Source organism: Ciconia boyciana, chromosome 20 (genome assembly GCF_034638445.1).
Source record: "Ciconia boyciana chromosome 20, ASM3463844v1, whole genome shotgun sequence".
Taxonomy (NCBI): domain Eukaryota; kingdom Metazoa; phylum Chordata; class Aves; order Ciconiiformes; family Ciconiidae; genus Ciconia; species Ciconia boyciana.
The window spans coordinates 8,176,102-8,203,578 of record NC_132953.1 but is presented as its reverse complement, the minus strand read 5'-3'; the positions used below and the strand labels follow the sequence as shown (position 1 = coordinate 8,203,578).

At 59.7% G+C, this 27,477-nt stretch overlaps 3 protein-coding genes and 1 long non-coding RNA gene across 14 annotated transcripts in view; 2 read left to right on the top strand and 2 right to left on the bottom strand.

Annotated features, from left to right (window-relative positions):
- ZBTB16 (zinc finger and BTB domain containing 16) overlaps nucleotides 1-17,839 on the bottom strand; it is an 85,086-nt gene extending 67,247 nt beyond the window's left edge. For 5 of the 7 annotated variants that reach the window (XM_072884587.1, XM_072884578.1, XM_072884589.1 and 2 more), the window contains exons 1-2: nucleotides 17,701-17,838; nucleotides 15,090-17,360 (exon numbers count right to left, since the gene is read on the bottom strand). The gene's annotated coding sequence lies outside the window, so the exon portion shown is untranslated. Of the gene's footprint in view, nucleotides 1-1,307; nucleotides 1,574-15,089; nucleotides 17,361-17,700 lie in introns of those variants that run through there. The other 2 variants (XM_072884579.1, XM_072884584.1) reach the window with 2 other exon arrangements.
- A 65-nt stretch (nucleotides 17,840-17,904) lies between these two features.
- Nucleotides 17,905-19,431, top strand: NNMT (nicotinamide N-methyltransferase). The gene is made up of 3 exons (XM_072884591.1): nucleotides 17,905-18,105; nucleotides 18,554-18,761; nucleotides 18,880-19,431. Exons 1-3 carry the CDS (start codon nucleotides 17,946-17,948, stop codon nucleotides 19,313-19,315), a joined length of 804 nt encoding a protein of 267 aa, XP_072740692.1. The 5' UTR covers nucleotides 17,905-17,945; the 3' UTR covers nucleotides 19,316-19,431.
- Nucleotides 19,432-19,500: 69 nt separating this feature from the next.
- LOC140661826 (uncharacterized) lies at nucleotides 19,501-23,651 on the bottom strand. 5 transcript variants are annotated; one of them, XR_012045907.1, is made up of 3 exons: nucleotides 20,222-23,651; nucleotides 19,925-20,105; nucleotides 19,501-19,763 (listed from the first exon to the last, which is right to left on the bottom strand). It is a non-coding gene; the product is annotated as an uncharacterized lncRNA (long non-coding RNA). The 5 variants fall into 5 exon arrangements; XR_012045909.1 differs by having other exon boundaries at nucleotides 19,925-20,066; nucleotides 20,591-23,651; XR_012045904.1 differs by having other exon boundaries at nucleotides 19,925-21,563; nucleotides 21,717-23,651.
- A 44-nt stretch (nucleotides 23,652-23,695) lies between these two features.
- On the top strand, nucleotides 23,696-27,147 carry RBM7 (RNA binding motif protein 7). Its single transcript, XM_072884590.1, has 5 exons — nucleotides 23,696-23,856; nucleotides 24,830-24,992; nucleotides 25,578-25,680; nucleotides 26,108-26,201; nucleotides 26,597-27,147. Exons 1-5 carry the CDS (start codon nucleotides 23,761-23,763, stop codon nucleotides 27,011-27,013), a joined length of 873 nt encoding a protein of 290 aa, XP_072740691.1. The 5' UTR covers nucleotides 23,696-23,760; the 3' UTR covers nucleotides 27,014-27,147.
- Nucleotides 27,148-27,477: the final 330 nt, after the last annotated feature.

Sequence of the window (27,477 nt, the reverse complement as noted above, 5' to 3'; positions counted from 1 at the left end):
GGAGGCAACTTCAGCAAGAAGGGCCCCCAGCATCATCTGTCCTGCGCGAACGGGAGGGGAGGAGGGGTCTCCCCGGCCGGCTCCCCTCCGTCACCCCCCAAAACCCACGCGCGGGCAGCTGCTCCGTTCCCTCTCCCCCGGCTAAAAGCCCTTTTCCATCACCCGCGCTCCTCCGGCAACGTCAGGCTCACTCATCGTCCCCCACTTTCCACCCCAGAGGGATGCAACGGAACGGCTCCCACTTCTCCAGCGTGCTGGCCCCCGAATTTGGGTGCGCCCAGCCCAGCTCTGCCCCCAGCCCTCTTCTCCCCGCTGCGTCGGCGAACCGGCTGGTGCGCACCCGAGGCGCACGCAGGGTGAGGGACGGGATCTTGCCTACGTTGCAACTCCTACGTTTCCCTAGGCACAGCTTTGTTGCGCTGCTGGTGTATTTGGAGGGTTCTCCAGCCGTGCTGGTGCGGAGCTGGATTACAAAACACTGGAAGAAGGATTTTGTGCAAAATAGGAGCTGTTTCAGCTTAAATCAAAAATCCGTGACTTTTAAAAACGGATTTTTGGTATCGCTCCAGACTTTGGGAGAAGTTTACAGCGTCCAAGCTCTCGCGTGCACCAGACCAGGATTTCGTCAGGCACGTTAGCTTTGCTCGGAGATGGGGCAGAGCGCGGTGCTCTGCTTTCGCGTGCGGCACGCTGACAGCTTATGAAAAGATGATTAAATGTGTTAGACTTTATTTAAAAAAACCCCAACCCTAAATGCACAAAGCCGTTTGTAAGGGGGAGGGAGGAAAGCCGCGGCGGGCCCCCGGAAGGGTGCTCAGCACGCGGCCACGGCGCGTTAAGCTCCCTACGAAACCCATTGATTAGCACCGGGATCCGGCCGAGCCGTGCAGATATCGGACCCGGGCGCGTTGCGGTGGCACGGGGGGGCGGAGGGGTCGGGAACAGGCCCTTTATTGTGGCCCCGCTCGCCGCACAAAGGGAACCTGAGAGTCACTCCGAGGACGCAGCTGGGTCGGGGGCTGCGGCACGGGGCGGTGGGACGCAAGCAGCACGGCTTCGCGCTTTATCCGATCGCCAGTTATCCACGTCGCGATCGACGCCGAAGTAAATTGTTGCAGGAGCACGGCTGTAACCAAACCCAACAGAGCCGCACAGGAGCTCTCCTGCTGTCGTGGGGAAGGCGAACGTGTAAAGTCGAATAATTCAGACGGAGCTAACCAGACACGCGTGCACCGTCACCGGGCGAGCACGCTGCAGGAGCCCTTGTGCACCCTTCCCCACACGCCTGCCTTTTCCCTCCAACCTACCGGCCCTGGCTCGACAAGGGGCACGGTCCAGCCAACGCTCGAGCACGCGGAAAAGGCATGGCAGCAGCTCCGAGGATAACTGCGTCACCCGCCTCGCGACCCGAACGGCCCGGCGTGTCACCGTGCGCATCTGCGCGGCTGAACGGGGCCGCTGCACGCCTGCGTCTCTGCGCGACCGGCAGCTTCCCGGCCTGAAAAATCCTCCCGTTCTCTGTTTTGGTTTTTTTTTTTTTCTTTTAGCTCGGCTCCTTTAAGGGTTATCGCACCCGAGCAACAAACGGGGGACGCTAACATCCTGGCGGCGCGACATCTCTGCTCGTAAGCACCGCTCTGAGTCACAACTCTGCTCCTCCGAGCAGCGGCTCGCAGCCCGGCGTTTGCGCTGCAGCGTCGCCGCCGTGACACCCGAAGGGCGGGTTAGCATCCCTCCCGCACTGACGCGGGACGGGTCGCGGCGCACAAAGCGGCGGCGAAAGGAGACGCGTGCTGCTCGCGCGCTTCCAGCAGCGCGTCCCTCCGTTCCTCCCGCTTTGGCCAGGCTATAGGTGCCGCGCAGCCCCTAAGACGATGAGGCCAATTAGCGGCTTACGGCCCTAAGCCCGCGGAGGCCGGAGGATGAGTGGGAGCTGTGACTCAGGAGGGTGGCAGCCCGGGCCAGCCTTCCCGCATTCCTCCCCTAAATCCCCCACACAAAAGGGAATTCAGCCACAGTGACTCAGCGAAGGAGCACAAACTTTACAGCCGGGCTTTGAACCGCCGTGTTTATGTATTCCCCCCCAGCAACGCGCTGCCGGGTTAGTAATTAAATAAAAATGTCTCCCTCTAGCAGGCTATGACCCGATCATTTGTACAGTACCTATTTTTAGCGTTACCCTTTGTACGTATTCGAGCGCGCTCGAGCCAGAGGCAGCAACTTTTGAAGTCCTAATAAGGGGAAGGGGGGGTCGCCTTTGTTGAATTTACTGTGTAAGTATTTTTCCTCTTTTCCCCTTCTCTTAGCCTAAAATATTTGACATCCTGCACGGGACACGAAAAGAGATGTGCCAAGGCGGTAAATGTCAGCCCGAGCCGTACGGTGCTGAGGAGGCTGCCCGTGTGCTCGGTAAAGTTCATCCGGGAAAAAAAGCCACTTTTAAACAGAGCAGAATCTACAGCGGGGCCTCCGCAAGGCGCTGCTGGGGGGCACAGGGGACGCTCTACCGGGGCCCGTTTCCCAGCTTCAGCCCGCTTTTCCCCCGTCTCCCTAACCTGCCGTCGGTTCTGGGTTCTGCTCGGGATGGCTGTAGTGCTGGGGAAGGCGAGGGTGCCGGCGCAGGCGGACGTTCCCGGGGGGCCGGTGCCCCCCGGCGCGGGGCGCAGGACGGCACCCCAGCCAGCAGCCCCTCTCAGGGGCACCTCCCTTCCCCAGGAGGATCGTGCCCAAGTTTAGGCACCGACAAGAATTCCCGGCGAGTTAAATACCCGTCGCGTGCTTTTCTGAGCACGAGATTAACATCTCATTAACATACTGCTTAAACCCCTTCCTGCCTTGCAACAGGACAGTTGTCGAGAGCCCCTGCAGGGCTTGGGAGCCTAAAAACCTGGAAGTCGCTCAGGTCCGCACGCGGCATCGGCCAGCCTGGTGGAAGCAGCCGGTTTGACGCCCTGGCGATGCTCGAGTTCATTTACTGGAGGGAGCGAGCCAAACCCTGCATCCCAATCACCCAGCAAACACCTTTACCCCTAATTTCATCTTTCCTCTCCAGCAAGGGCAAAGTTCCGCGTCCCACTTCCAGTTGCGTGAGTCATCTGTTCCCCTTTCCGAAGGGAGAGAGACAGACGCACACGCACACACACACACATATATATATATGTGCCTCTGTGTGTGCGCACAGAAAATGCATTACTGGTTTTGACAGTGCAAACAAAAGCCCACACTTGTGGAAGCCTCCCCCCCTTCCCTTCCCTTCCCTTCCCTTCCCGTCTCTGTGCACTAAATATTCACACAAAATGCCTCCACAGCTGGGGAAACTTCTGCCAAAAGGGGCTCCTCCTCCTTCCCTTTCTTGCACCAGGAAAAAAACCCCACAACATCTAGCAGCTGAGTCACACCTCATACAGATCTTGTTTCGAAAATGTTTCTCAGATGATCTAGCTGCATAATGAAGGCTGCATATTTTAGTCTCAGATTAAATTCCTGTTCGTGTCTTCCATCGTTCCTAGCACCCCTCAACTGTGCCACTCCAGAACGTACGAGCGACTCAGAATAAAGGCTAAGGCCAAACGTTACAGTCTGGGTTCAAGGTTAGATATTAACCGATTTGATTTTCTTAATAATTGCCAGAAGATACAATAAACCCCTGGTATCTTATCTGGTCACAGATTCCTAAGTGACTGAAACCTCAGATAACATTCGTGCATCAAGACGGCTTGCAACCCGCCCTTTTCAGGGGAGATATTCCCGAATCCCTCGCGAAGGTCGGGAGAAATCGGCGCCTTCCAGCTGGGTCACGACGTGCGCGTCCATCCCCGCGAGCCCCGCGGACGCGCGCTTTGCAGCCTGCTTTCGTGAGGGCTCGGCACGGGGACCGGGAGGAAGGTGGCTTCGAAGGAGCCCCGGTGCCCTTGGACAACGCTGAGGGAGCTTGGCACGGTCCACCTTGGGCCACGCCGCGTTCCCTGCTGGAACAGCTCGATCGGCCTCCCAGGAATGAAAGTAAACACTCCTGCAAAGCCGTTCCTGGATAAGACCGATCTGCCCGGGGCCGGAGGTTCACACGTGTTTCTGCGAGGGCCGGGAATGCAAACAGGGGGAGAGAGCAAGGCTTGCGGCACAGGCAGCTGACACGGCTGTCGCCGGCCGCGCGGCCGCTTCCAGAGTCCCCCCGGCTCCTCTCAAGGTATAAAGTCCCTTGTGAAACCCAGGCTGCTGTTTCTCCCCGGCGTGCCTCCCCTCCGCCGCTTCTGCTGCTTCGGGTACTTCATCCTTAGGCTGGGAAGGACCAATTCCACCACCAACGGGCCAGAAGCCCGTTTCTCCTTGCCATTCAAAAAAAAAAAAAAAAGTCCTCCGTGAAACGCTCGTCGGCAGGGCGTTTGTACCTCCGCTCTCACTGCAGAAATGGGGAGGGCACCACCGGATTACTGCCGTCCTCGGTGCCGTGCCAAGGGACCGACGGGGCGGGCAGGGAGCCTGCGCCCGGACTCGCAAAGCAAAAGGGCTTTGGGGGGATTCCAGCCCCGGAGGCTTCTGGAGGGGCATGTTTTGGAAACGTGCCTTCGAGGTATCCGAAGGGGGGGGAAAAATAAATCACAACTCTGGTGAAAAAAGTCATTCACTCAAAGGAGGGTGAAGTGGAATAAGGAAAAGAATCTGAAAAGCCCAAAAGCAGAGAAGAATGCAGAGCCTCTGCGGGGTTTTCTCAGCACTAACGCCTCCTTTTCCAGCCCTTTCCCCCGCCTCAGGGAGGCCGCCCTGTCGCTGCCTGAAGCCTCCCCGAGGGCCGCAGGACCCAGAATCACAGAATCGCATAGGTTGGAAAAGACCTTTAAGATCTTCGAGTCCAACCGTAAGCCTGACACTGCCAAGCCCACCACTGCACCACGGCCCTAAGCACCTCGTCCAAGCGGCTTTTAAATACCCCCAGGGATGGGGACTCAACCCCTTCCCTGGGCAGCCTGTGCCAGTGCTGGACAACCCTTTCGGTGAAGTAGAATTTCCTAATATAACCTGAATAAAAGACCCGTACCCCTACAGCAAAGCAGCCGAGCACCTTTCCTGCCGCGGGAGCCTCGCTCCTTACGAGCGCTTCCCCGGGGCGCGCGGGTGACACGCGGGGCGCGCGGGTGACGCGCAGGGCGCAGCCGCAGCACCGGGACCCAAGGCGCTGGATGGCAGCGGAATTTGCAGCCGCTCGAGAGGGGCAGCGAGGCTGGCAGAAAGGGGATGGTGAAGGGAGCGTCTGGGGGGGAGCTTAACCCGAGGGCAGATCAGATGTCAGGGGCACGGGAACGACGCCGTTTTGGAAAGAGGATACGGAAAAGAAGGTTCAACTCCCAGCCAGCTCATCGGCGGAGGCCGTACGATGGCGCTGAGCAAGGGCAGTTACTTCAATACAGTTCTGGAGGTGAGAAATGCCTGACTTCAAATGGGAAAGCAGTGCGGTTCCCAAGTGCTCACGACGCCCAGCTCTGGGGCCCAATCTTTGGCCACGCTCATCCTCCGATTGAGCACGTTCGCTCCCAGGACCCGGCCTTGCAGACAGTACTGCATGCCATCAGCCGCGATAAAACACACAGCTCATGGGCTCCCGGAGAAAAATGGCTTTATTTCAGACACGCAGCGATGCTGCGTTAACCGGCAGGTGAAATACTTCGCTGGCGTTGCTCAAGAGTTCAGCTGAGGTGATGAGAAATAATCCTCGCCGGCTTTAAAGCCCGCGGGTTTCGCAGTAATACCGCTCCTCGTCGCATCCCTCCCCGCGAGGAGGGTTTCCAGCTCGGGAGCGTGCCCCGACAGATCGGCTGCACAGCGAAGCTGCTGCAGCCCCCGCGTACGGACCGAGCCCGGCGCTGGGCTGAGCGCTCTCGTTCCTGCCGCCGCCCCCGGGAAGAGCAGCTATTCCGTGCATCTGAAGGCGTTTTCGAAGTGGTCATCGCCATGGTAATTATCCGAGACCATCCTGCCCTCCATCGCGGGGTGCCGAGCTGCTCCGGCCTCACCACCGGCCGCTCTCGGAAGGAGGGCACCGCGTCCCCCGGCCCGGCAGGGCCACGGGGCTGCCTCAACCCACGCGGCCGTCGGCAGGGGAATCACGAAGCCGACGCCGCGCTGCTGCGGTTAGCTGCGTAAAGAGAACCGGATCCCGCTTGCAGGACTCCAGCCACCCTATCTCAGCTCACGCACGCACTGCAAGAGTAGTTTTCTTGTTGGTTTTGCGTCTCGTTCAGGCTTCTGACCGGGACCGCCGTCGCAAGCGATGTAACGCGCGTCTCCAGCCTGCTGGGCTTCGTGCACTCGCAGCACCGGCGGCTCGGGGCATCCCTTCCCTCCCGGTGAGCCAGCCGCGCTCTCGGCACAGGGCGGCAGCGCCCGCGAAGCTGGAAAATCGGAAAGCTGACACCAGGAACCAGCCTGGAGCAGGCTAGGAGGGGAACCACCTCGCTCGGGCACAGAGCGAGCACCGTCCAGGAAACTCGGCACTGGTACTTGTGCCTCAGACCCACGCTTTTTGACCGATTTCTGGAAACTTGGAGGCTGTCATGGGATACCGTAATCGGATCAGAAAGTCTGCTTTAATCTGCGCTTCCGTTACCGCTCTGATTTACATTGCACTTTGTCAGAATCACCTTTCGGACATGTTTGTTCTCGGGGGATCTGTCACAGAGCAGGAAGGGAAAAGTACCTTTTCCTTACGTGGCGGCCACACGGTGCCCGAGACGAGGCAGTTCAAGTCTCTGAAATGCTGTCCCTGTCCCTCGTAATCCTAATCCTGCTCAAACTGGGAACCAAGAGCAAGCGGACTCTGCATCACCCTCGCAGCCTGGGCTGCCGCAAGTCGTGATCTCCCCCAAAGACCACTAAACAAGCATGCAGCTAAGGTTTCTGCCTTTTCAGGGTCAGAACACCTCACTTCACGTTCCACGACCAGGCTCCCAAGTTGCTCTTTCCACTGGCGCAACTCAGAGGTCCTTCTGCAGGGTAGGAGTCGCTGCCACGTACGCACGCCGGCACCCAGGGTGCCTCGGCGCGGTGCCCGGAACCTCTTCGGCAGGGGTGAAGCTCGGACGGTGGTAAGGGCAGTGCTTGGTGATGAATCCCACCCCCAAGAGCTGCAGACACCAGAAAGCTAGCACCATCCAAAAACCCTGAAAAAAGCAAGAGGTGTCAGACGAGGCACGCTTACTCGGCGGCGGGTCCTTCTCCGCTGGTGCTCCCGCCAAGGTCCGCGCTCAGGGGGAGGAGGAAAGCGGGGGGAAGGCAAGGAGATGAGCGAGCGCGCTGCCTGCTGCAAATATTGACAGAACCATTATGGGCATGTATAAAACTCCCATTTGCGTGATGCGAGCGTGATATTCTTTGAATACTTCTGTCTCGAGGAATTCTTTATTTTGCCATAGAAGAAAAATGTTTTCATATTCTCTCCTGCCGTTCAGACCTGCAACCCGGCGAGCCCTTTTGCCCTTGAGAGCCATAACATTATTTGTTAACATTTTTATGATGCCAAATGGTCTGTGCTAGAACGGGTGCCATTCTTTAGCTGGGAAACCATATGGCATGCCGAGTAATAAATAAGGTATTGTGATAGTTAATGAACCTAATTGCTAGCAAAGGCTTTAATACAGAGAATGTGCTGCTGAGAATTTAGCACCACATTAGAGATGCAGCAGAGCTCCTCTGACTTCTGAGGCTTAATTTAAGTTCTATATTGCAAACTCCAGAAAATAATTCCAAACCCTCCTGCTGGAAAAGCAACCTGCTGGTAGACTGTGATTATACTGAATTACTAAAATCGCAATCAATTTTATACACTCAGTTAACCCTTGCTGGGGAGCGAGCTCGCCTCGCCGTGGTTTGAGGGGAAGCCGCTTCGAAGAGGTAGCGCAGCCAAGGCAGCGGGAGCATCGCGGTCACCACCATCCTCACCACGACCGGTCCCCTCCCCAGCATCTCCCTCTTCTGGGAGCAACCCGTTTCCCAGCCTCTCCGCCTACCAGCCGAGCCGACCGTAGGCAAAGCGGGGAATAAAAGCCACGACTGTGAACGGTCACCGCTATTTCGCTCCGTGACTAACTCATTAACCGCAGTCCTCGCATCACGGCAGCCAGACGCGGCAGAAAGCGCGGCCGCTGCCTCGCAGCGCAGGGCTCCCGGGAAGCGCTCGCGCGCTGGGGAGGAGCGGCGGAAGCAAACTTAAAAATAAAGTTAAACTCGCTTTGACTCCCTCAGCCCCGGAGAGCGGAAGAGCTCTTCTGGCCTAGGGAAATCCTCGGCACTGCTACGGATTGTAAACTCTAAAACGTGAGCCCTTTCAGCCCAGAAAACCCTCAGACGCCTCAGAGGGGCCCCGGCGCGCGCCGAGATGCCGCCCGCGCGGCTCAGGTAGGTACAGCCACGGCTCCTGCCCTCTCGCGCGGGGCTTTTTAAGGGCAGCAAACGGAGGTGCAGGACACCGAATATTCCCCGCTAGGCTGATGTGTGGCACACCACAATCCACGGGAAGGTAAGGCTGTGTCGGTTTCGGAAATGCTGTTTTGGATGACCTGCAGCTCTCCCGGTTGCGCGCACGGACCCGCTGTCCCCTGTGGAAGGGACGTCCCCTGCCACGGGTGACAGCCGTGCTGCAGCGTGCCCACGCCCGCTCCCAGGACCGCTCCCACACGCTCCCCGGCATTGCAACTCAACGCTCAGGCTCTGCCCGTCATCCCCTCAAATCACCGCTCTGTGCGTATAAAAGCTGCCCCCCGGACAGCAAGCCCTTTTCAGAGACGCGGCCCTCCCCGAGAGGCCGTCCGCCGAGCCGGCTGCCCGGGGAGAGCCGACAAGTCCTCGGAGAAGAGCAGCGCTGCTCTTTCAGTCCCTCCGGAGGGGGGAAAAAGGAGGTTATTGGTTTCTTCCCTGCTCTGATTGCGCTGGGCTGTCCTGCAGTCACGTCCTTCTGCTGACAGCGGGCGACTCGGCTCTGCGAGGCAGCGACATCCCGGCTCGAAGCACGGGGGAGGGAGGTGGGAAGGTTCCCCGGCGGGGCTGCCCCTCTCCATCCCGCCGCGCCGGCCTGCGGCCTCGGTCACCGGCAGACCCCTCCTGCCCCGGGCTTCGGGCAAGCGGCACGGCCCCCAGGCACGTCCCGGCGACGCGGGGTGCCGAGGCAGGAGGCAGCCGCGGCCGGCGCCCGACGGTAGCGTCCAATGAGGAAAGCGCCGAGATGAAGAGCTGCGCAGGGCGGATTTAATACTGTACATAAATACACTTTACAATCTGGGGAAGGCTCGGCGCTAAGAGGAAACCATTGGAATATTTTATCGTGATGCAGATCGAGTGAAAAGACTGTGAATAAATAAAAGGGAAGATAATTATTTGATGGAGTTCTCTTAGGATATGCCACAGCGGGGAATACTTACGGAGAATACATATTACTAGAGAGACACAGCTATTCAAGCATCAAACTAACCTATAAATTGTCAGAGGAGAAAATTGGAGGAGAGGAATGGATGGGGTTTTGGGCACCGCTCTCATCAGTAACGCCGGGCTGCGCTTTCCACCTTCCCTCGCGCAATTCCCTCTGCCCAAGGAGTCGCGGTCCCTGAAAAAGGGAAGGCTGCCGCTAATAAATGTCTTTCAGAAATTACAGCCGAGCCACTACAGTACGGAGATGGCGTCGTTTATCTCCCCGCCATCTGCGTGGGCTCGTCGGGCCGGGTAGCAGCAGCCTGCTCCCGGGAAGCCTCATCTCTCCCGCTCTTTGGCGGGGTGAGAAGGTTCGTCAGCGGCACCCAACACGCCTCGCTAACGCTTCTCCCCCGATCCCTCTGGGCACCGCGCTCCCGTCTCTAACCGCAGCCTCCGGGACCGGCTTTCACCTCGTCCCACGCACCCCCGTCTCGGAGGGGAAGCCCCACGTGGGAAGGGGTTTCCAGCTCGGGACCAGGCAGGTCCACCCCCTGCGGCGCACTTCTCAGCACCTCCCTGGAGCGGAAGATTAACTGCCAAGTCCCAAGCTCTTCTCCCTCGACCACGCTTCTCGCCCGCTCCCAAGGCAAGGGTCCCCCGGAAAGCGTTTCGCGAACACGAAGGAAGCTGCGCGCGCTCGGCAGCATGGCTCGGAGCAAGTTTCCCCATTTTGGGGAGCGCGGCAGCGATGTCCCCGAGGTCAGACTGCTTCCTAGAGGCAGAGCTGGAGAGAGCCCGACACTCCCTGCCTCCCACCGGCGCGGCCCTGACCAGCCGCTGCTTCCCTCCCAGCCACTTACGGGTTCCCATCTCCCAGTTAATACTGCCGTATTAATCCAAGCGACTTCACTCACTGATATTCTTAACGGCCAGCTGCAGCTGTAAATAACCCACAAAATCCCATTTGTGCAATGCAAAAATTAGAGCAGTCGCAATGCTTACTCCGCGTTAGGCTAGCAGTTCTCAGACCGCGGACGGGCTCCAGGCACGCCACCTTGGCACAGGGCCGGCCGCTCCGCCGGTGAGAGCTGTAGGCAGGCATGCAATTAATAAAACAGCCGCTCTCCTTTTCACACCCTGAATCGCACCCTTGCTGCGGCACCGGGACCCCAAACTTTGCTTGTAGACACGCATCGCTTTCCCCAGAGAGAGGGCGATTTCAGCCTCGGGGAGAGCCGACGTCGCCCCGAGGACAAGCGCACCCGTGAAATTTCCGAGCAAGTTTAATGAGTGTCAGCAACACAGCAGGTGCTCGTTAACCTTCCCCCTCCCAGGCGAGCCACACGTTGAAGATACCATCCCCGTAGCTCAGCCGCCATGGGAAAATCCTCGCCGGACAGCAAAAATACTATACTGCGTTTCCAAAGACTGACTCGGGAATCCTATAAAGACGGCACAGACAAAAGTTGAAACCGTGCCCACACAGACTGCCCGTGGGTAACGATAGTTTGCTATGCAGCTTGTTTAATAAAGTGCCGCTCCTGCATTTTTCCCTTTTCCCGGTCTTTTTGGCACCGTTCCTTACCGGGTAACCCGTTCACCCGCACCTTCCCCCCGCGCAGCTCCCACCCTCGCTCCCGCAGGCGGGCGGGCTGCGCGCGGACGGTGGGAGGGGGCAAGGAAAACCCCGCTCCCGGCCGGGGTCTGCGCCCGCCCCGCCGAGCCAGCTCCCAGCCCACGCCCGGTGCGACGACCGGGGACCGGGCCTGCGCGGGTGTCAAGGGGCTTACACCACTTACTGACAGGGTGACGCCATTACCTCTGAACGTCTCCCCGGGAGCGAAGGAAACCTTTGGTTCCTTCACGGGGAGGGTGCGAGAGACGGCCCGTGCCGCAAATAGGCGGTCTCGTGTAATTAGCAGAGACGGTCATTATTTTAAGCGAGACTCGGCACCGTTTCCAAAACCCCGAGCAAGAGCACAGTCAGCGGCAAATGCAGGATACCTTTCAGGCTGGCTCAGACAATAAAATCAAAGGCAGTCTGATGATGACAGGTCTCCCTCCCTCCCTCCCTCCGCCTGCCAGAAGGGAATTGCTCGTCACCTGCACCCAGAATAGGACTTTGTCCCCGTTCCTGTCGTTAATTCATTCCCTGTGAATTAGTGGGGCCCCAGAGATGCACGGAGCCCACCTGTTCCCATCCCCTGCCTCCCCGCGCCCGGCTCTGACATTTGGAGGCTTGGCGGCAGGTACCGGCACCGGCAAATGGGCCCATAAACCATCCGCGAGCGCGACGCCTGCCGGCGCGTGCCCGGGGCCAGGGAAGCCGGGGCGCTGCCGCCGCGCACGGGGAGCGGAGAGGAGCATTGCGCCCGGCCGGCGGGGACGGACACGCACGACCAATGCATTTTAAAATAGCTCTTATTTTTCCCCGGTAAAGCAGCTTTTAATCACGCAACAGCGGCACTGCTCAAGGGCGCGGCGTAAGGTACCCCGTTTTCGGAGACGTGCGGCGCGGCACCCCGCGCTGCTGATCTACAGAAATCTCCCCGCCCGGTCTCATCCTTTTGGCGGAGGTCACGCTTGCGCCAGTATTACTCCATTTATTCCAAATGCACAACACCACTCTAATTGCTGCCATTCTGGACTCCAAACCAATTGGCCCTAAATGCATTTTTGCAAAACAAGATGTATTTTGTTAAAAGGGGACGGGAGGAGGGCGATTTTTGAAACCGCTATCACCGTAATGCGATGAAATTACCATGTAGCACGCAGGGGTCTGAAAGCTGCAATTAATATCCCACACCTTTCTGAATCCTTTGTCTCATCACAGTCCCAGAAAAATAGCGGCTGGTCTGGGTCTGCAGCAGGGACCGGTCCCCCCGCTCCTCCCCGTGGACCCACGGCAAGCGCCCGGACGCCGAGCGCCGCACCCCCTCCCCGGAGGAACAGGCAGAACCAGCACGGCGTAAAAACCCAGCGTGCCTCCATTTCCACACTGCGGCTTTTGGATAATCTGCCGAAGAAGGAAGGCGCTGGCAAGCGTGCCACCCGCTCACCTGGCGGGCTCGGTTTTTGGACGTCCGAGCCAACGTCAGCCACGTCCAGGGACGCCAAGCACAGCTCGTCCCTCCAGTTCCAGGGAAACGGGCCGTCGGGCAAAGCGGAGCCCCTCTCAGCGCTCCCACCGAAACAAAAGCCACAGGGCGGTCATCAGGCACCGGCGCGTCCACGCCAGACCCGGACCCGCAGGACCCTCAGCTTCGCCAGTTCTACCTCTTTATTTGTCCCCCATAGCACGGGAGCCGAGAGCAGTCAGATTCATTGCTAAGCGAGGGAAAATAAAGCCGTCGTTAAAAATAACCTGCAAACGTTCCCTATTAGAGAGGGAAAGCTCTCCACCCCAAGCAGCCTAGCGAGCCCCAGCAGCCAGGTACAGCTCAGCTCGGCTGCCTGAAGCTGCCAGCTCCGGGGCTGATTTGCACCCACGAGGGACACGGCCCTGCGAGTATGTATTTGAGCCAAGGCTTCTCCCTTCGCAGGCATCGGCCCCCTCAAGGAGCTTCTTATTGCAACGCATCCCAGCTCTGCAGTCAGAGGTTAACGCCGCCGCCGGCAACAAGCGCTTCTCGGCTCTGCTGCCGGCAAAAGGGAAGCGAGAGGCAAACGCGCCCCAGAGCTCGCCGCAGCGCCCGCTTCCCAGTCCAGCGGCTCTGCCCGGAGAGCCGGCTGCGGCGCAGCTACCCGGCGACTCACCGTGCCGAGGGCGAATCCTGCTAAACCCAGCAAGGGGGCACGCCGCAACTGCCGGGCAAGGCCGTCTCGCCTAGCGGCGCGGAAAAGGGCAGTCGGGCAGCTCATCCCACCTTCTTCAGGAGCTGAGGAAATGTTTGTCACCCAGCTCGAGGCACCGGGGGAGAGCACGAGTAGCGCTGAGGCCGCAGAGCGCCCGTGGCACCTGCGACGCGATGAGAAAGGGTTTGCGGCGCAGCCCGGTTTCACGAGCCGTAGGGCAGAGCGCTTGCACCAAATGCCGCGGGTACCGTCACCCCTCGGGCGTGCCTCCGTTTGCCGCGTTATTGCCCGAGGCGCTGGGCGAGCAGCGGGACGGCCCCGCACCAGCCCGGCGCAGGGGATTTGCAGGGGCAGGCGCATTCACGCTTCTCTCTGCTCCGAGGCTCAACCGCCTCGGCACCCAAAGCGACCCCAGCGCAGAGCCCCAGCTAACGCCGGACTTTCTGGAGCCATCTTCCACGTCTCCCAGAGCCGTAGGGATTTGCCGGCCGGGGCACGCATAACCCGTCTGAGCAACCTGCCGCCGCCACGGCTCTCGTGCCGAGCGCTGCGCCGCGGGGCGAAGGAAAGGCTGAGGTTTGAGATGAGTCACGCCATGATTTCTAGGCAAAGCCCCATTAATGCAACTGCTCAGAGGCACTGCGGTTCCTAGTCAAGTACCGGAGAGACGAAAGCCTTATTTATGAGTAAGATATATCTGCAGAGGGAGCAATAAACTGCAAAGCAAAGTATGAAGGTTTGCAGCAAACGCCGTAAAGTTTTACACTCCCGCAAACTAGGAATAAAAGACATACCCATTTAAAACAAAGTGGATGGAAAGGGTTTCCACAGGACTGTAAAACAGCCTTATGATCGCTAATTGCCACTTTCTTGTTGCAGCACGGAGAAATTTAAACCAGAAGAACAACTGCGGAAAATATCCTTGGAAGAGCAGGAGAAAAGAAAGGCGAGCGAGAGGAAGAAAGAGAAGAGCGCAGGGGAACGTGAACCTTTTGTTCGGGATCCCTGCACCACGCGGAGGAAGAGGCGGCTTTTGTTCCCGGCGCTGTGCCGCCCGGCACCGGCTGCTCCCGCTCCCCACCGTGGGCAGGAGCCTCTCGGGGAGCGAAAGCCGCGGGGTGAGACCTGGGGCAGGACCCCAGCAGCGTGCCCGTTTATTAATTATGAACAGGTTAACTAAGTTGGCACGGATGCACGTGCAACAGAGAAAATCGGCCGAGCGTCTGCGCTTGCTTCTGCCCCGAGGAAGGGGGCAGAGGGGAGGCACAGCAGCAGGGGGGGGTTCCTCCAGGTCCGATGGGAAGCGTGCAGTGTAATTCTTCTGACCACGTAAAGACCAGGCAAAAACTTGAACCGTTTTCCACAACAACCAACCACCACGCTTCCAACCGACTCCATCAAAAGCCCCGGTGCCCCCGCGGGCAGCCTTAAGGAATCCCTCCGACTACTGCACGGCCTCTCCAGAGCCGCCGTCCTGCCGCACGCGGACCCACCCCGGGAACGTCCACCCGGGGAAGGCTCGCCAGGCTTGCCAGGGGAAGCTGCGGACTTTGCAAAACGCCCCTGAGGAGCTGTTGCGTTTCAGAAAATAAGTGCATTTTATCCTTTAAAAGCACAACTGTCTCCACTTTTTTCCAATAACCAGTGTTTTCAACAAACGAACAGTTCCTCCCTTCTCCAAAAAGTATCTGAGATGAGAAATATTTGCTTTTCGGGTGCTTTCTCTACACACATTCCTGCAAATATGAAGGAGGGGAGCATCTAAAGCTCAGTCCAGTAAAAAGCAGGTAAAATAGACAAAAGGGTGCTTTCGTTCCCACCCTCCAAGCCCACCTCCCTTCCCCGGGCACCCCGGCTCAGCAGCGTGCCACGCGACGGCGCTCGGCGGTCTCGCTTACCTCTCTCCGGGGACGAGGACGCCACGGGAGGGCGGGAAGGGTACCAGGGGTGCGCCGGAGCAGGCTGGGGGGCTCCGGTGCCGCCGGCCGCAGAGCCCGGGACCAGGCTTGGGGCTGCCGAGGCTTAAGCCCAGGTCCCAGGTTGATCCTGCGCTCAAGGCACGAGCTAGCGGCTTTCAAACCGGCTCCCAGGCACCGGCACGAGCCGTGCTCGCAGCGGACGCCGCGCAGAGCCCAAACCACAAGCCCCGTGAGATGCTGCGGGTGCCGAGAGCCCCCTGCCCTTTATAACTTCCCCAGCTGCTGCTGCTTGCCCGGGTGATGGGACGAGGCCAAGGTGCTCCTCCTCAGGCTGATGGGGCACAGTCCTGTCCCGTCGGGAGGGCTCCTCGCCTCTGGCAGCTTTCTGCAGGGACTTCTTTTTCTTTTGGTTATTTTTCCTCCCTGTAATGGCAGATTTTGTGCGTTATCCAGGAAAGTAAGCAGAGCAGCACGTTCCACAGGGTAAATACCGAAATGCTGTTTATGTCAACCAGAGAAGCACTTAGGTAGAGAGGACAACGGAGCCTGCAGAGCCCTAATCACGCACTTCGACTGAACTGAAAGTACGGGGGGAAATGGAAATCAGACATCGAGAGCTGAGATTTCAAGAGGGACGGAAAGCTGGAGCAGCGGAGCCGCCCGGGGGCTGCTCCCGGCGTGGGGAGCCGCGGAGGCAGGCTCCGCATCGGCTCCCAGGAGCCGCGAGTGCCAGGCCGGCGGCGCGGGTGGGAAGGCGTGCTGAGCGGGGGCTGGCTGGCCCCGGGACCTTCCACCACTCCCGCTCACAAATGCCCCGAGGCGCTCTGGGTGCTGACAATTTACACTTTTACCCCCAAATCGTGTCAGCCAAGGAGCGGAAACAGGCTCTACGGACTGAAACGCAAGGGCTGCGCCAGCAAACGGCACCAGAAACGAGTCAAAGCCTGGCTGCGGGGCTACGCTGCTTCATATACCTCAGCCCCTGTCTTAAAAAATAATAAATGTGGACCCGGGCAAGGGCACATGCATTTGGGCTTGGCGTCGGGGCTCAGGCTGCTCTCCGTGCCCCGCTGCGAGCTTGGCGATGGGGAGCACAGAGCTGACCCCGGCTGCTCGCTCCCTCCGTGGCAGGGCGGCATTGCTGCGTCCCGCCCAGCGCTTTCCTTGGGGGCGCAGGCCGAAGCATCGCGGAATTTTCATTTTTGGCGTCGGCTTTGCTGCTGGCGTATTCCCTGTGGTGAAGGCACTCCCTTGCAGCCCGGTGTGCGTGAGCTGGGGGGGGTGAGACCGGATTGCTGCTTCTTGGCATAGCGTGCCGCACCTCGATTTGACCCCAGGAGCTCCAGGGATTTAACAGGGGGGCAAATTCGCCTCTCCCCCCCTCCCGCTCCTGTTGCAGCGCTGAGGTTTCAGGCGGCAGGGACAACCCCCCCGCATCAATAGGATTTATCTTAGGGCTTCCAGCCGCAAGGCTGGGAGTGCCCGTGGTCTGCTTCGGGGGCTGACGTCCCGCGGGAAAGAAGCCCCTGGGTCCGCTTGCCGTGGCCGGGGAGGCTCTCAGGGGGCCGGTGGCTTTAGAGACTGTTTCAGCCCGGGGTCTCAGCGCCGGAGTAGCAGGGAGCGCTTCTTGTTGGCTTTGCTCTCAGAAGAAAACCTCTTTAACGTGTTCATCTTTCAAGCCGACGTCCTTGTTAGGCCTCGTACCTCCGGCAGCTGGTTCTGCGTCAGCAGGTCTGGCCGTGCAGGCGGTATGGCGAGCAGGGTTTGTTAAGCAAAGCCACCTCGGGATCTAAAACAGCGCTTATTAGTTTGAGGATGATAGGGCGGCTCATCCGCCCGTCGCTCCTAATGACAGATCTTGAAAAAAGCAAAGGCCAATTATACAGATTCGGAGTCGGTAATGAGCCTAAAACTGTTTGATCATTTCGGCTCCCGCTGGGTGAGCGGGAAGAGGACGAGATGGGACCCGGCGCCGCGAGAAGCGCGGGGCTCTGCTGCCTCTTCGTGGCGGGGACGGCGAAGGAGGCCGCCGCCAGCGCGTCCCCTCCGCAGCACCCCGCTGCTCCCCGAGCCCCGGGACGGCGGGCGAGGGGCCGCGGGGCCACGGTGCGGGCAGGGACCCCGTCAGCCACGGTGCAGGCCGGGGTGCGGGGTCCGGGGCCGGCTCCGGAGGCAAAACCCAGGTGCCGACGCTGTCAGTGCTCTGGTTTTCAGGGCGAGGATGTGAAATTGCAGTGTTCCAAGGACAACCTGAAAAAATAAAAGCAACAAAATCACTGAAAGAGAACGGGAATTTCGGCAGGCACTTCGCACGGGCGGGAAGCGATTCCTCCTTCCTAGAGGAGAGACACTGACAGCCCTCTGCCAGGGCCCCTAATGGCCTTAAAACCTCCTTGCCACCTTCTATTACCGAACACGCCGACTTCAATCTGCTATTAAGAAGCAAAGGTGTCGGACGCGCTAATACTGTTTACAGAGCTGCCGGGCTACGGCTGCCGGCGATACCAACTCGCACTGTACTGGTTTATTGCCGTCAATTACTGTAAAGCCAGGGACGTGTAATGTAATCGCAGGGATTGCCATTAATTACCGTCATTTGTGCAGGGGATTGTACGGCTCAGGGGCTGCTGGGGGGGGTTCAGCAGCGAGTTATTGCGGAGGAAGCAAAGGTCAGTGCAAAAACGGAGAGCAAGAGACAGCACCCGTCACGTACAGGAGCGTATCCGGCCGGCACCCGGAGCAGAGGACGCAGGAGGGAGGTTAAAACCGAAAGTACGACAGGGGCTGCGCAACGTAGGGTGGGAGGAGCGAGCAGCAGAGCTTGCTCTGGGCAAGATGGACGCTCCAGCCATCTTCACTGACGCAGAGGTCTACCAGCGGAGTTTCGACCCTCAGGAGTATTTGAAAGAATTTTACCGCATGAGCGACAGCGAGGGACAGCCAAACACGTTTCTGATGCAAAACCTGAGGAGCCTGTATAAAATGTTCTCCTTGGGTGAGTACCCCACCGAGGCGCTGGGCAACGTCAGGCCGCAGGCTGCTCGGGCCGCGTCCCAACACGAGCTATGCGCTATATATACACACGCGTGCTTTGTTTTTAATATATATATATATATATGCATGCACGTCTGTCTACGCACGCAGGGTGTTGCCAGCTGGAGTTGTTCCACCGTTTGTGACGTACCGACAACTCCGGGCTGCGTAGGGGCGAGTTTGGGGGCAGGGCCTCTGCTCCGAAGCAGGCATTGCCCCTGCCCGCGGGCAGGGCTGCCGCCCGAGAGCCCCGGGCGCTGCGGGGGGACGGGGCTGGGCCGTGCGTCCGTGGCACTTGGGATCGCGTTTCTGGCTTAGGGGAAGCGCAGCCCGACGGGGCTCTGGGGCGTTTCTGTCCCGGGGCACGGTCTCCGTCCTCACCACGCAGTCTTCCCCCCACCCTGCACCAGAGGGCCTGAGTGGCGATACCCTGATCGACGTCGGCTGTGGCCCCACCATCTACCAGCTTCTGTCCGCTTGTGAGTGCTTCCAGGAGATCATCGCCTTGGACTACACGGACCAGAACCGCCGGGAGCTGGAGAAGTGGCTGAAGAACGAAGCGGGAGCCTTCGACTGGAGGCCGGTGGTGGAATACGTTTGCGAGCTGGAAGGGGACAGGTGAGGCTGGCTTCCCACCGCCCTGCCACCGAGCGTGGCGTACATCAAGTCGCAGGCACCGATGCTAAATAACCACGTAACGAGCCTTCGTCTCTTTATTTGTTTATTTACTTGCTAGGGAGAAGTGGGCTGAGAAAGAGGAGAAACTGAGAAAGAAGGTGAGGCAGGTTCTGAAGTGCGACGTGACCAAAGCCAACCCCACGGACCCCGTGTCCCTGCCTCCTGCTGACTGCATCATCTCCACCCTCTGCTTGGAGGCCGCCTGCAAGGACCTGGCCACCTTCCTCAGCGCCCTGAGAAACATCGGGGCCCTCGTGAAGCCGGGGGGGCACCTGGTGATGGTGACCGTCCTCCACGAAACCTACTACGCCTTCAACAAGCAGGTTTTCTCGTGCCTCCGCCTGGACAGAAACATGGTGGAGGAAGCCGTGGAGAGCGCTGGCTTTGCCGTGAAGTACAGCGAGGTCCAGCCGTACCTGCCCGGTGACGTCCGCACGGACTGCGAAGCCATCTTGAGCCTCGTGGCATGCAGGCGTGCCTCCATCACCGGATAACACGTGGGCACTGGGGAGGAAAACAGCAGCGTGCCTGGCCTCAAAAAGCCCTGCCGATGTAACCCGCTGCCCCTTACCCCTTTATCTGAAAGCAAATAAACTTGTGAGTGTCCTAACTGTGTCTGTGGGCTGGGATTTATGCGGCACGCGCAGCACCAGCACTCGAACCCCGGCCGCGCGCCAGCAGCCCAGGCTGAGGGTAACCCTGCCGGCTCGCCCCCGCCCCCCCCCGAAACAGGAATTGCACCCGAGTCCCTTCCCTGCCACCCTCCCAAGTCAGAGCAGAGCTTCGGAGAAGCTTCCCTCTTTCTGCCCCGTACAACAGCCACGATGTGCTTTTTTGAGACCAAAATCCATTCTTACAGGAAAAAAGTTGGCCCGTATAGGCAGTGAGATTGTCCGAACCCAGACCCGCTTCTGGTTTCTGGAGAAATTCTGTGTGCCCTGTCTGAAAAGTCGGGGGGAAAAAAAAGGGTGCTGTCAAGGGCAGCAGCGTGCCTTGCACCCAGACAATCCCCAGCGCTCGCAGAACCAAGAGTACCTGCCGGTCCTTTCAGTAAACCTGTAAAAATCGCTCGGCACAAACGTTGCGGCCCCAGCAACACGTACCTGCCAGGCGCCGGCACAGAGGCCGGAGCAGGGCGGAAGGGCTCGGCCGATGGAAATGACGCTCTCCCCAAAGCCACCTCCTCTGGCTCAAAGCGCCGCTGGCCACGCTCAGCTGTTCTCCCATGGTTACGGACAGCCGGAGCTGTGACATACCGGAGATTCATTTGAGAGATACTCGAGCCTAGACGTTTTTACGAATAATTAATATTAGCACAGCCAACACGCCTCAGTTCTCAGCAGTTTTTTGAGTCAGCGTGTGGGATGTGTTGCTGAAGCTCCTCCTCCCCTCGTTCATACCAATTGTCTTTTGGGGTAGTTTTGGTTCGAGCGTAGAAGGAAATACAGAAATGGGAAATTTTCTCCCTGGACGTACGCAGGTAGAGTCCCGTCACAAATCTTATTACTTCTGACAGAAGAGGCTGGCATAAAGTAAGGGAGAGAGAGCGATACAGCCCAGGAAGGAGTCGAACGGCCGAAAGGAGCCATGCTCCACAAGTACCCTCCAAGCTCCGCAGCACCCGGCGAGCCCAGGCAGGAGCCAGAGGGGCTCGTCCTGCTCTCCGGCCGGCCGCCTTCTGGCGTCTTGGCAAGAACCTAATAAAAAAACCCCCAAAACGCCAGAGTTTTTAGGGCTGTAGCGGAACCCTTGCTCCAGTAGAGACTTACTTAGGTTACGAGATGCAATTGTACGTGACCCCAGAAGGGTACGGTGCAGACACCACGCCAGCGAGATGAGGACCACGTCGGTGACACCGCCAGCTCTGGCTCTGCTTGGCGTGACCATCCCCAGAGCCACCGGGATGCCCCGCGCAAGCGGCACGGCTTTTCGGCACCGCAGCGAGCGCCGGGAACGGCCTCGTTGCCCAGCTCCAGGAAACGGAGCTGAAAACGAGAGGATGCTGGGAGGCAGCTCGGGACGTCCGCCGCTCGCTAGTTAACGCTGAATATAACGCCACCGTTCCCTTAAAGACCCCCGCGCCTGCCAGCGCGGCGCAGTAAAGGCAGGAATTCAGCAGCTGCTGACATGTTCTCTGGAAATAACATGCCCAGGTCTCGTAGCGCTGGCGTCTTTAATCGCTGTTTAACTGTTCGAACATCAGCATCGCTGGGGATTTTTATGGTCTGTTTAAAAAGCACAATGATTCCCTTCACGGAGAAGTTTGTAGCTACAATTACCCTTCTGTTGCAACCTGCCAGGAGTCACTGAAAGCCTTTCCCAGCGAAGAGCCTGGGCGGCATTCTGCCTGCCGCTCGTGCTCGCCGACAGAAATCGCGGCGGCACCTAAGGCAGCAAGGCGGGTGCAGGTCGGACTCGTGCCGGGAGGACACAGACTCGGATGACAAGCAGCTCGGCTCTCCCCTCGCCCGTGCCAGCTTTGCCAACAGCAGGACGCAGCCCACGCGGCGGAGAGGGTGTGAAAAGAGAGGGCAGCCTGGCTTCCCGGGCCCCGCCTGTCCTCTCTCCCCTCGGAGCGGGCCATTTTCCCCAAACTCGCCCTGTGCCCGTACACGAAGCCAAAGAAGCGAATCGAACCCAGCGACCGAAGCTCGGTTTATTCAGTCGTAACCGCGGCTGTTATTTTTGCCGGCTCCTCTCCCTCTCTGTCGAGCTGTCAATCAGCCCCATGGCGTTCACGGGCTGGAACGACAATTGCACGCGGGGACAAGGGGTGCTGTTATTGCATTAGGTGGCGCGACGCGACCCGGCCTCCCAGGCTCTCGGAGAAAGGACTGTCGTTCGCAACGGCTTTGTCTGCCTGACCTCTCCGTCGCTGGGTGTAATTACAGGTACCTGCTTTCTGGCTGCAGGGAATGCTCAAGCATCCGCTTTCGATCGAGCAGCCCCATTGCCACAGCGCTGTCACCCACTCGGAGAAGTCACAGAGGCGGCCGGACAACCAGAGCTGCGGGAGCGCAGCCGGGCGAGAGGGAAGGCACGGCCGACGCCTGCGACCGGCACTGGGGAACAGAGGTGGCACAGCAGGAATGCGACGGGTGAGAGGGCTGAATGGCTGCCGGGCTGCACGGGAGAGCTGAGGCAGAACCTCGAGCTGGGAGCTGTGGGGATCCACAGCTTCAGAGGAGTAACCTGGAAGGCAGGCCGAGAACGAGGCGCATGCAAAAGCAACGAGCTGAGGAGGACTAGTCGTTCATTTTGCTTCCAATGGCGTTGTGTGAGTATTTCTGCATGACCGTCGCTGTCTCGAAGAGCTACGCTGGGCTGTGGGAAGCAGGGAAGCGGGAGAGGAGAAAGTAAAACACCAAGAGCCTCTTCTAGAGCTGGAATCGGTTGAAGTTTCTGCAATGGTTAAGAGTGCTTGCATATTAAGAGTGAAAATAGGCAGCTAAAGTACGTGGTTTGCCCCCCAGAGCAAAAGAACTTTCTGGTTTTCCAGTTTGCTTCTTTCAAGAGCAAAAAGGGCATAAAATAGTAACACAGAAAGGGAAAAAAACCACAGCAGGATTACAAGACAGAAGGTGGCCTGGCGGAACGTGGCCGCGTACGGCCTGCCACGCACGGCCGCGGCACTCACTGGAGGACGCCCGGCACACGTGGAGCAAGCCGACGACGGTACGAGCGCCGCACACGCTCCCAGCCAAGCCCAAGGGGACCCGGTAAGGAAAAAAAACCAGAGGAAAGTAAACGAGACTCCAGGGAAATTAAGGCAAAGTGGAAGTCCTGGCAGAGCGAGGTAATAATTTCCTTTCTGAATGAGTAACTGTTTAGAATTTAACCAGGCGAACACGATTAAACCAAATGAATATAAATTCTAGGTGCGGTAGTAAGTAATGAAGTGAAGAAAATGAACAGCGCCTAATTAACAAGAAAATAGGATCTGCCATAACGCGTTGGGACCTAATGAAAAATGAAGGTTCAACTTCCCCTTTCAAAATTTTTCCAGATGGAAAATACCCGTTTTACATCCGCCGTCTTCTGAAACATCCAGGGGACTACAGTCGCTGGGAAGAACCGTGCTCGAGCAAGCGACAGGGGCAGGGGAGCTGTTTCGCAAAACGCTCGGAGGAGTAAAGGAGCCGGGAGGCGACTGCCCAAACGCGAACCCAAAAGCGCCGCCTTGACCTTCAAGGTTAACGGCGGAGGGCCAAGCAGCCCGCCCCGGTTAGCGCGGCTGCGGGAGGCGGCCCTCGTCCCGATGGCTCTCCGATGGCGGCGGCCATCGAGCAGAGCACCGGGGCGGGAGCACCGAGCGATGGCACGCAAGGCACCGTTCCCCAGCCGGCGTCACCTACGCTTCTTCTCCCTGCGTGACACAAAGCCAGGGAAGGATCCAGCCCTGCGGGCGCAGCCGGGCTCCCGAGGCAGCGCCCTGTCAGAGAGCGCAGCGCCAGGGGCCCAGAGCCGGGGCAGCCGCGCTTCCCCGCACGCACGGCTGCCCAGGAACCTGCGCGCCCTCCCCAGCTCCAAACCCCCCTTCTTTTTTCTCAGTCCGTCTCACAGCCTGTAACCGCGAGCGTCTGAGCGGACTCCATGACGACACGCAGCATTCACTGTACGTCATTACTCAACTGAAGGCCTCGGGGGGGGGCCGCGGGAGGCCGGGGCCGCGGGAGGCCGGGGCCGCGGGAGGCCGGCCCCCCCCCGCCCCCGGGGGCACGGGGCCCGCCGAGCCCCTCCACCCGCGACGCGGGCGGGACCCCCGCCAGCCCCGGGCCCCACAGGGCCCCGCGGCCCCAGCCGAACGCCGGCCCCGCCACGCCGGCCCCCCGGAAGGGGCGGGACGGGGCGCGCACGCTGGCGCGGCGACGTCACGCCGCCGGCGCCTGCGCAGAAGCGCGCGTCGTCGCCGGTGAGCGCGGGCTGCCCGGCCGCGGCCATGGGGGCGGCGGCGGCCGAGGCGGATCGGACCCTTTTCGTGGGGAACCTGGACCCCAAGGTCACCGAGGAGCTCATCTTCGAGCTGTTCCACCAGGTACCGCTGCCCGCCGCCGCCCCGCCCCGCTCCGCCCGCCGCGCTTTATACCGGGGGAGGGCCGGACGCCGCCATGGCGGGGCGGGCCCAGGCGAGGGGACGGCGGCCGCCGGAGGACACACTTCCGCGAGGCGCCCGCCGGGCCGGGGCAGCGGAGCGGCCACCACCGCCCAACGTGCCCCCGAGCCCCCCCCCCCCCGTTCGCACCCCGCTACACCCCCGTAGGCACCGGGGCACTCCCTGCCCGCACCCCCGAACGCAGCCCGCGCTGCGCACCCCGAGTGCCGTGCAACGCCGGGGAGCTTCCCCCACCCACCGCCAGCCTGTGCCCCCCTCCTGCCCCCCATCCACCCACCAGCCCTGTGTACCCCCCATCCACCACCAGCCTGTGCCCCCTCCCGCCATCCACCCACCACGCTGTTCCCCCCCATCCACCCACCAGCCTGTGCCCCTCCCCCATCAGCCCTGTGCCCCCTCCCCCATCCACCCACCAGCCTGTGCCCCTCCCCCATCAGCCCTGTGCCCCTCTCCCCCCATCCACCGCCAGCCTGTGCCCCCCTCCCCCCATCCACCACCAGCCCTGTGCCCCCTCCCCATCCACCCACCAGCCTGTGCCCCTCCCCCATCAGCCCTGTGCCCCTCCCCCGCCAGCCTGTGCCCCCTCCCCCATCCACCAGCAGCCCTGTGCCCCTCCCCCCATCCACCCACCAGCCTGTGCCCCCCTCCCGCCGCCCCCCCGCCCCAAACTGGGGATCCCCCCACGACGTGCTGCTGCCCCCCAAACACCACCTGAAGCCCTCCCTGCACAGCGACGTCCAGCAGAACGCTTGTGCGCTTACGCCATCCTCCTCTGTGTCCTGAGTTGGTCGGTTTAGGTTTATTTCCCTTTTTTTAAAATTGCCTTTGGCCGATTTAAAACTTTTTGGAGAGCCGCTCCATTTTTATTTAACGCCTTTTGTCTCTTGCTTGGCAGGCAGGTCCGGTAATTAAGGTTAAAATCCCTAAGGATAGAGACGGCAGACCCAAGCAGTTTGCGTTTGTGAATTTCAAACACGAAGAATCTGTCCCTTACGGATTGAGCCTGCTTAACGGGATCAAACTGTACGGAAGGCCCATCAAAATTCAGTTCCGATCAGGTACCCGCAAAAAGAAACGCTGAATGACCCGGTTGCTAGAGGGAAAGCCAAACTGCCCTCAGCTTCCCCCTCCCAAGGGCTGGCAGATTTCTATTTAGTTGGTTAAATTGCACGCGCTGCTCGCCAAACGGTCGCTCGCCCAGTAGCCCATGGTTTCGTGGGACGACGGTGTCGAGCAGGCGTGGGCTTTTGCCCCCGTGCTCTAACGGGAGACCTTCCTGTCGGGTGTGGCCGAGTCTAATCCCAGAGCTGAATCTTCTGTTTGGGGTTTGTTTTTGATGTCTCGTTCTGTACCCTTGAAAGCTGTTCTAAAGCATCATGCGAGCAGTCAACGTTGCGCCTGATGTCAGTTAAATGAGGCACGTTGGCCAGAATATCGCTGCCCGATTGCACCTTTCCCGGCAGGTATTAAGACAATTGCAGCGTCTTGTTTTGGAGACCGGATCGCGTGCTTTTGCAGGTCGCTGACGAAACTCGAGAGCTAATTAAGCGTGTGGGAACCGTTAGCGCCTTGCAAGTTCGCTGCACGCCCAAGCTCCTCTAACTTGCGCCGACTGGTCTCGTGAAATGTTTGTTTCTCTTCAGGGAGCAGTCACGCTTCTCAAGACGGCAATCCGTCCTGTTCCCCGCACGGAGCTGCCAACACCAGCCCGTCTGGTGCGCCGCATCCGGCATCCAACTGCAGCAGGTACGAGTCCCGTTGGCACGCGCCGGAGGTACGCGCGCGTGGTTCGAAGTAGGAAACGGCGTTTGCAGGGTTCGCTGTGTTCCTGGCTCTCTTTCCAAGCGCGATTTGGTCTTTCTTCCCCGCGGAGTAAGCGCTTGCGTTCCTAGCACCTGGTGTTCTCGGTGCCTGAAATCCTAACGCAGCAAGAATAGCATCGTGTTTTCATACGAGCCCGGAAAAGGTCCGGTGAGGTGAGGCGGGGGGAGCGCTGCCAAATGCACAGCGCAAGCATCTCCGCACCGGTTTCTGAGCACGGTAGCGAGTTCAGGCCGACGCTTGGACGGTTGTTTTGTTTCTAATGGGAGAAGCGCGACTGGGATGCAAATGCCCCTCGGGCCGCGCTAGTCTTGTGTTTACGGCTAAAATTCCTACTCTTTTTTTTCTGCAGATACGACAGGAGCTCTGACAGCATGGTAGCAGCGGGATTCTCGTCGGCGCAGAGGTCTCTGCCGTCTGCCGATAACCTTCAGAGACAAGCGGTGGTACGCCGTTGGCTTGTGCTAATAGCCCACGGCTGACAGACAACGCGTGACAGGGTTGCCTCTAATTTTGAGTACTCGTTTCCCGTAGCGGTTGCGAGAGGTTGTGGGGACGTACTCCTGCTACCGAGGTGGTTAGTGGCGGGGAGAGCTTTGAGCTTTAGGAGGCTGGCTGTAGATGAAGCAATCGCTAATAGCTATTCTGGAAGTTTGCGTTTAGTCTCGTTTCGCAACCAAACCCTTTCGTTTTCCCCTGTCTTTACGGCGTGATTAACGTGTGATTTGGAGGCCAGCACGGGGCTTAGCGCCTCTCTGGCCCCCGTGCCCCCTTCCAGCGCTCTGCCGGGAAGCGAGGGCAGCAAATCCACCGACCTTCCCTTTCCCTCTTCTCTTTCCAGATGAACAGCGCCATGTGGCAGCAGCCTCAGTTCGGGGGCAAGTACGAGCAGCCCGGCTTCGCCCTGCCCGGCTACCAGCAGGCTCCTCCCGCCTTTCACCCCTCGCCGGCCTCCCAAATGCCGCGGCGCCCAGAGGCGCCGGCGCCGCGCAAGGGCAGGCTGAGCGCCCACCCCTACCACCCGGACAGCAGGCACTTCGGCCGCGAGCAGCGCTTTGGGGAGCGGGGGCCCGACTACTGCAGGGGCAAGAGGGAGGAGTACGGCTTTGAGGAGAGGGGGCACGACGCCGAGCATCACTACCGGGGGGGCAGAGAGGAACCTGCCTACGAAGAGAGGCACCGGGACGGCTGGAGCCACGACTACGACTACCGGAGGGAGAGCTACAGAGAGGCCAAGTGGCACCCGGCGCGGCATTAGCGCCTGCTCGGTGGGCTTTAAAGAACTTGAGGGCAAAGAAGGCTCCATCTGTTTCTTACCGAGTATACGTATAAAAAAAACCCCCCACCCCATGAAAGTTCCCTTTTAATGTTTGTAAAACTGCTAGCAGCGTAGTCCTCCGGAATTCGTGTCTCAGTTTTAAACGCGTTAGCTCTACACCTCAGGGAAAAAACCCCACGCTTCGGAAACCGTTTGCTTGTGTGGCGGAGGAGCGGCCGTTTGTATTTTCGTAGTGCGGCGGAAGGGGCCGTCCCGGTACGGGACGCGGGGTACGTCCGACAGCGGAGCCGCAGCGGGACGGACGCTTTCCGGCACACTCGGTATTTGGCACAGCGGTTTTGATACCGAATATTTCACCGCCCCTTGTCCCGCAGAAGAGCATTAAAAGTCTCCCTGGAAAAAGCCGCGGGTGGGCCCTGCTCATTGCAGCCCGGGGAGCACGG

Bases quoted from the DNA above. Each gene is read 5' to 3' on its own strand.
- NNMT (XM_072884591.1), top strand. From the start codon at position 17,946: ATGGACGCTCCAGCCATCTTCACTGACGCAGAGGTCTACCAGCGGAGT. The intron at 18,106-18,553 runs GTGAGTACCCCA...ACCCTGCACCAG, and splicing joins GTATAAAATGTTCTCCTTGG to AGGGCCTGAGTGGCGATACC. The intron at 18,762-18,879 runs GTGAGGCTGGCT...TTTACTTGCTAG, and splicing joins TGCGAGCTGGAAGGGGACAG to GGAGAAGTGGGCTGAGAAAG.
- RBM7 (XM_072884590.1), top strand. From the start codon at position 23,761: ATGGGGGCGGCGGCGGCCGAGGCGGATCGGACCCTTTTCGTGGGGAAC. The intron at 25,681-26,107 runs GTACGAGTCCCG...TTTTTTCTGCAG, and splicing joins CCGGCATCCAACTGCAGCAG to ATACGACAGGAGCTCTGACA. The intron at 26,202-26,596 runs GTACGCCGTTGG...TTCTCTTTCCAG, and splicing joins ACCTTCAGAGACAAGCGGTG to ATGAACAGCGCCATGTGGCA.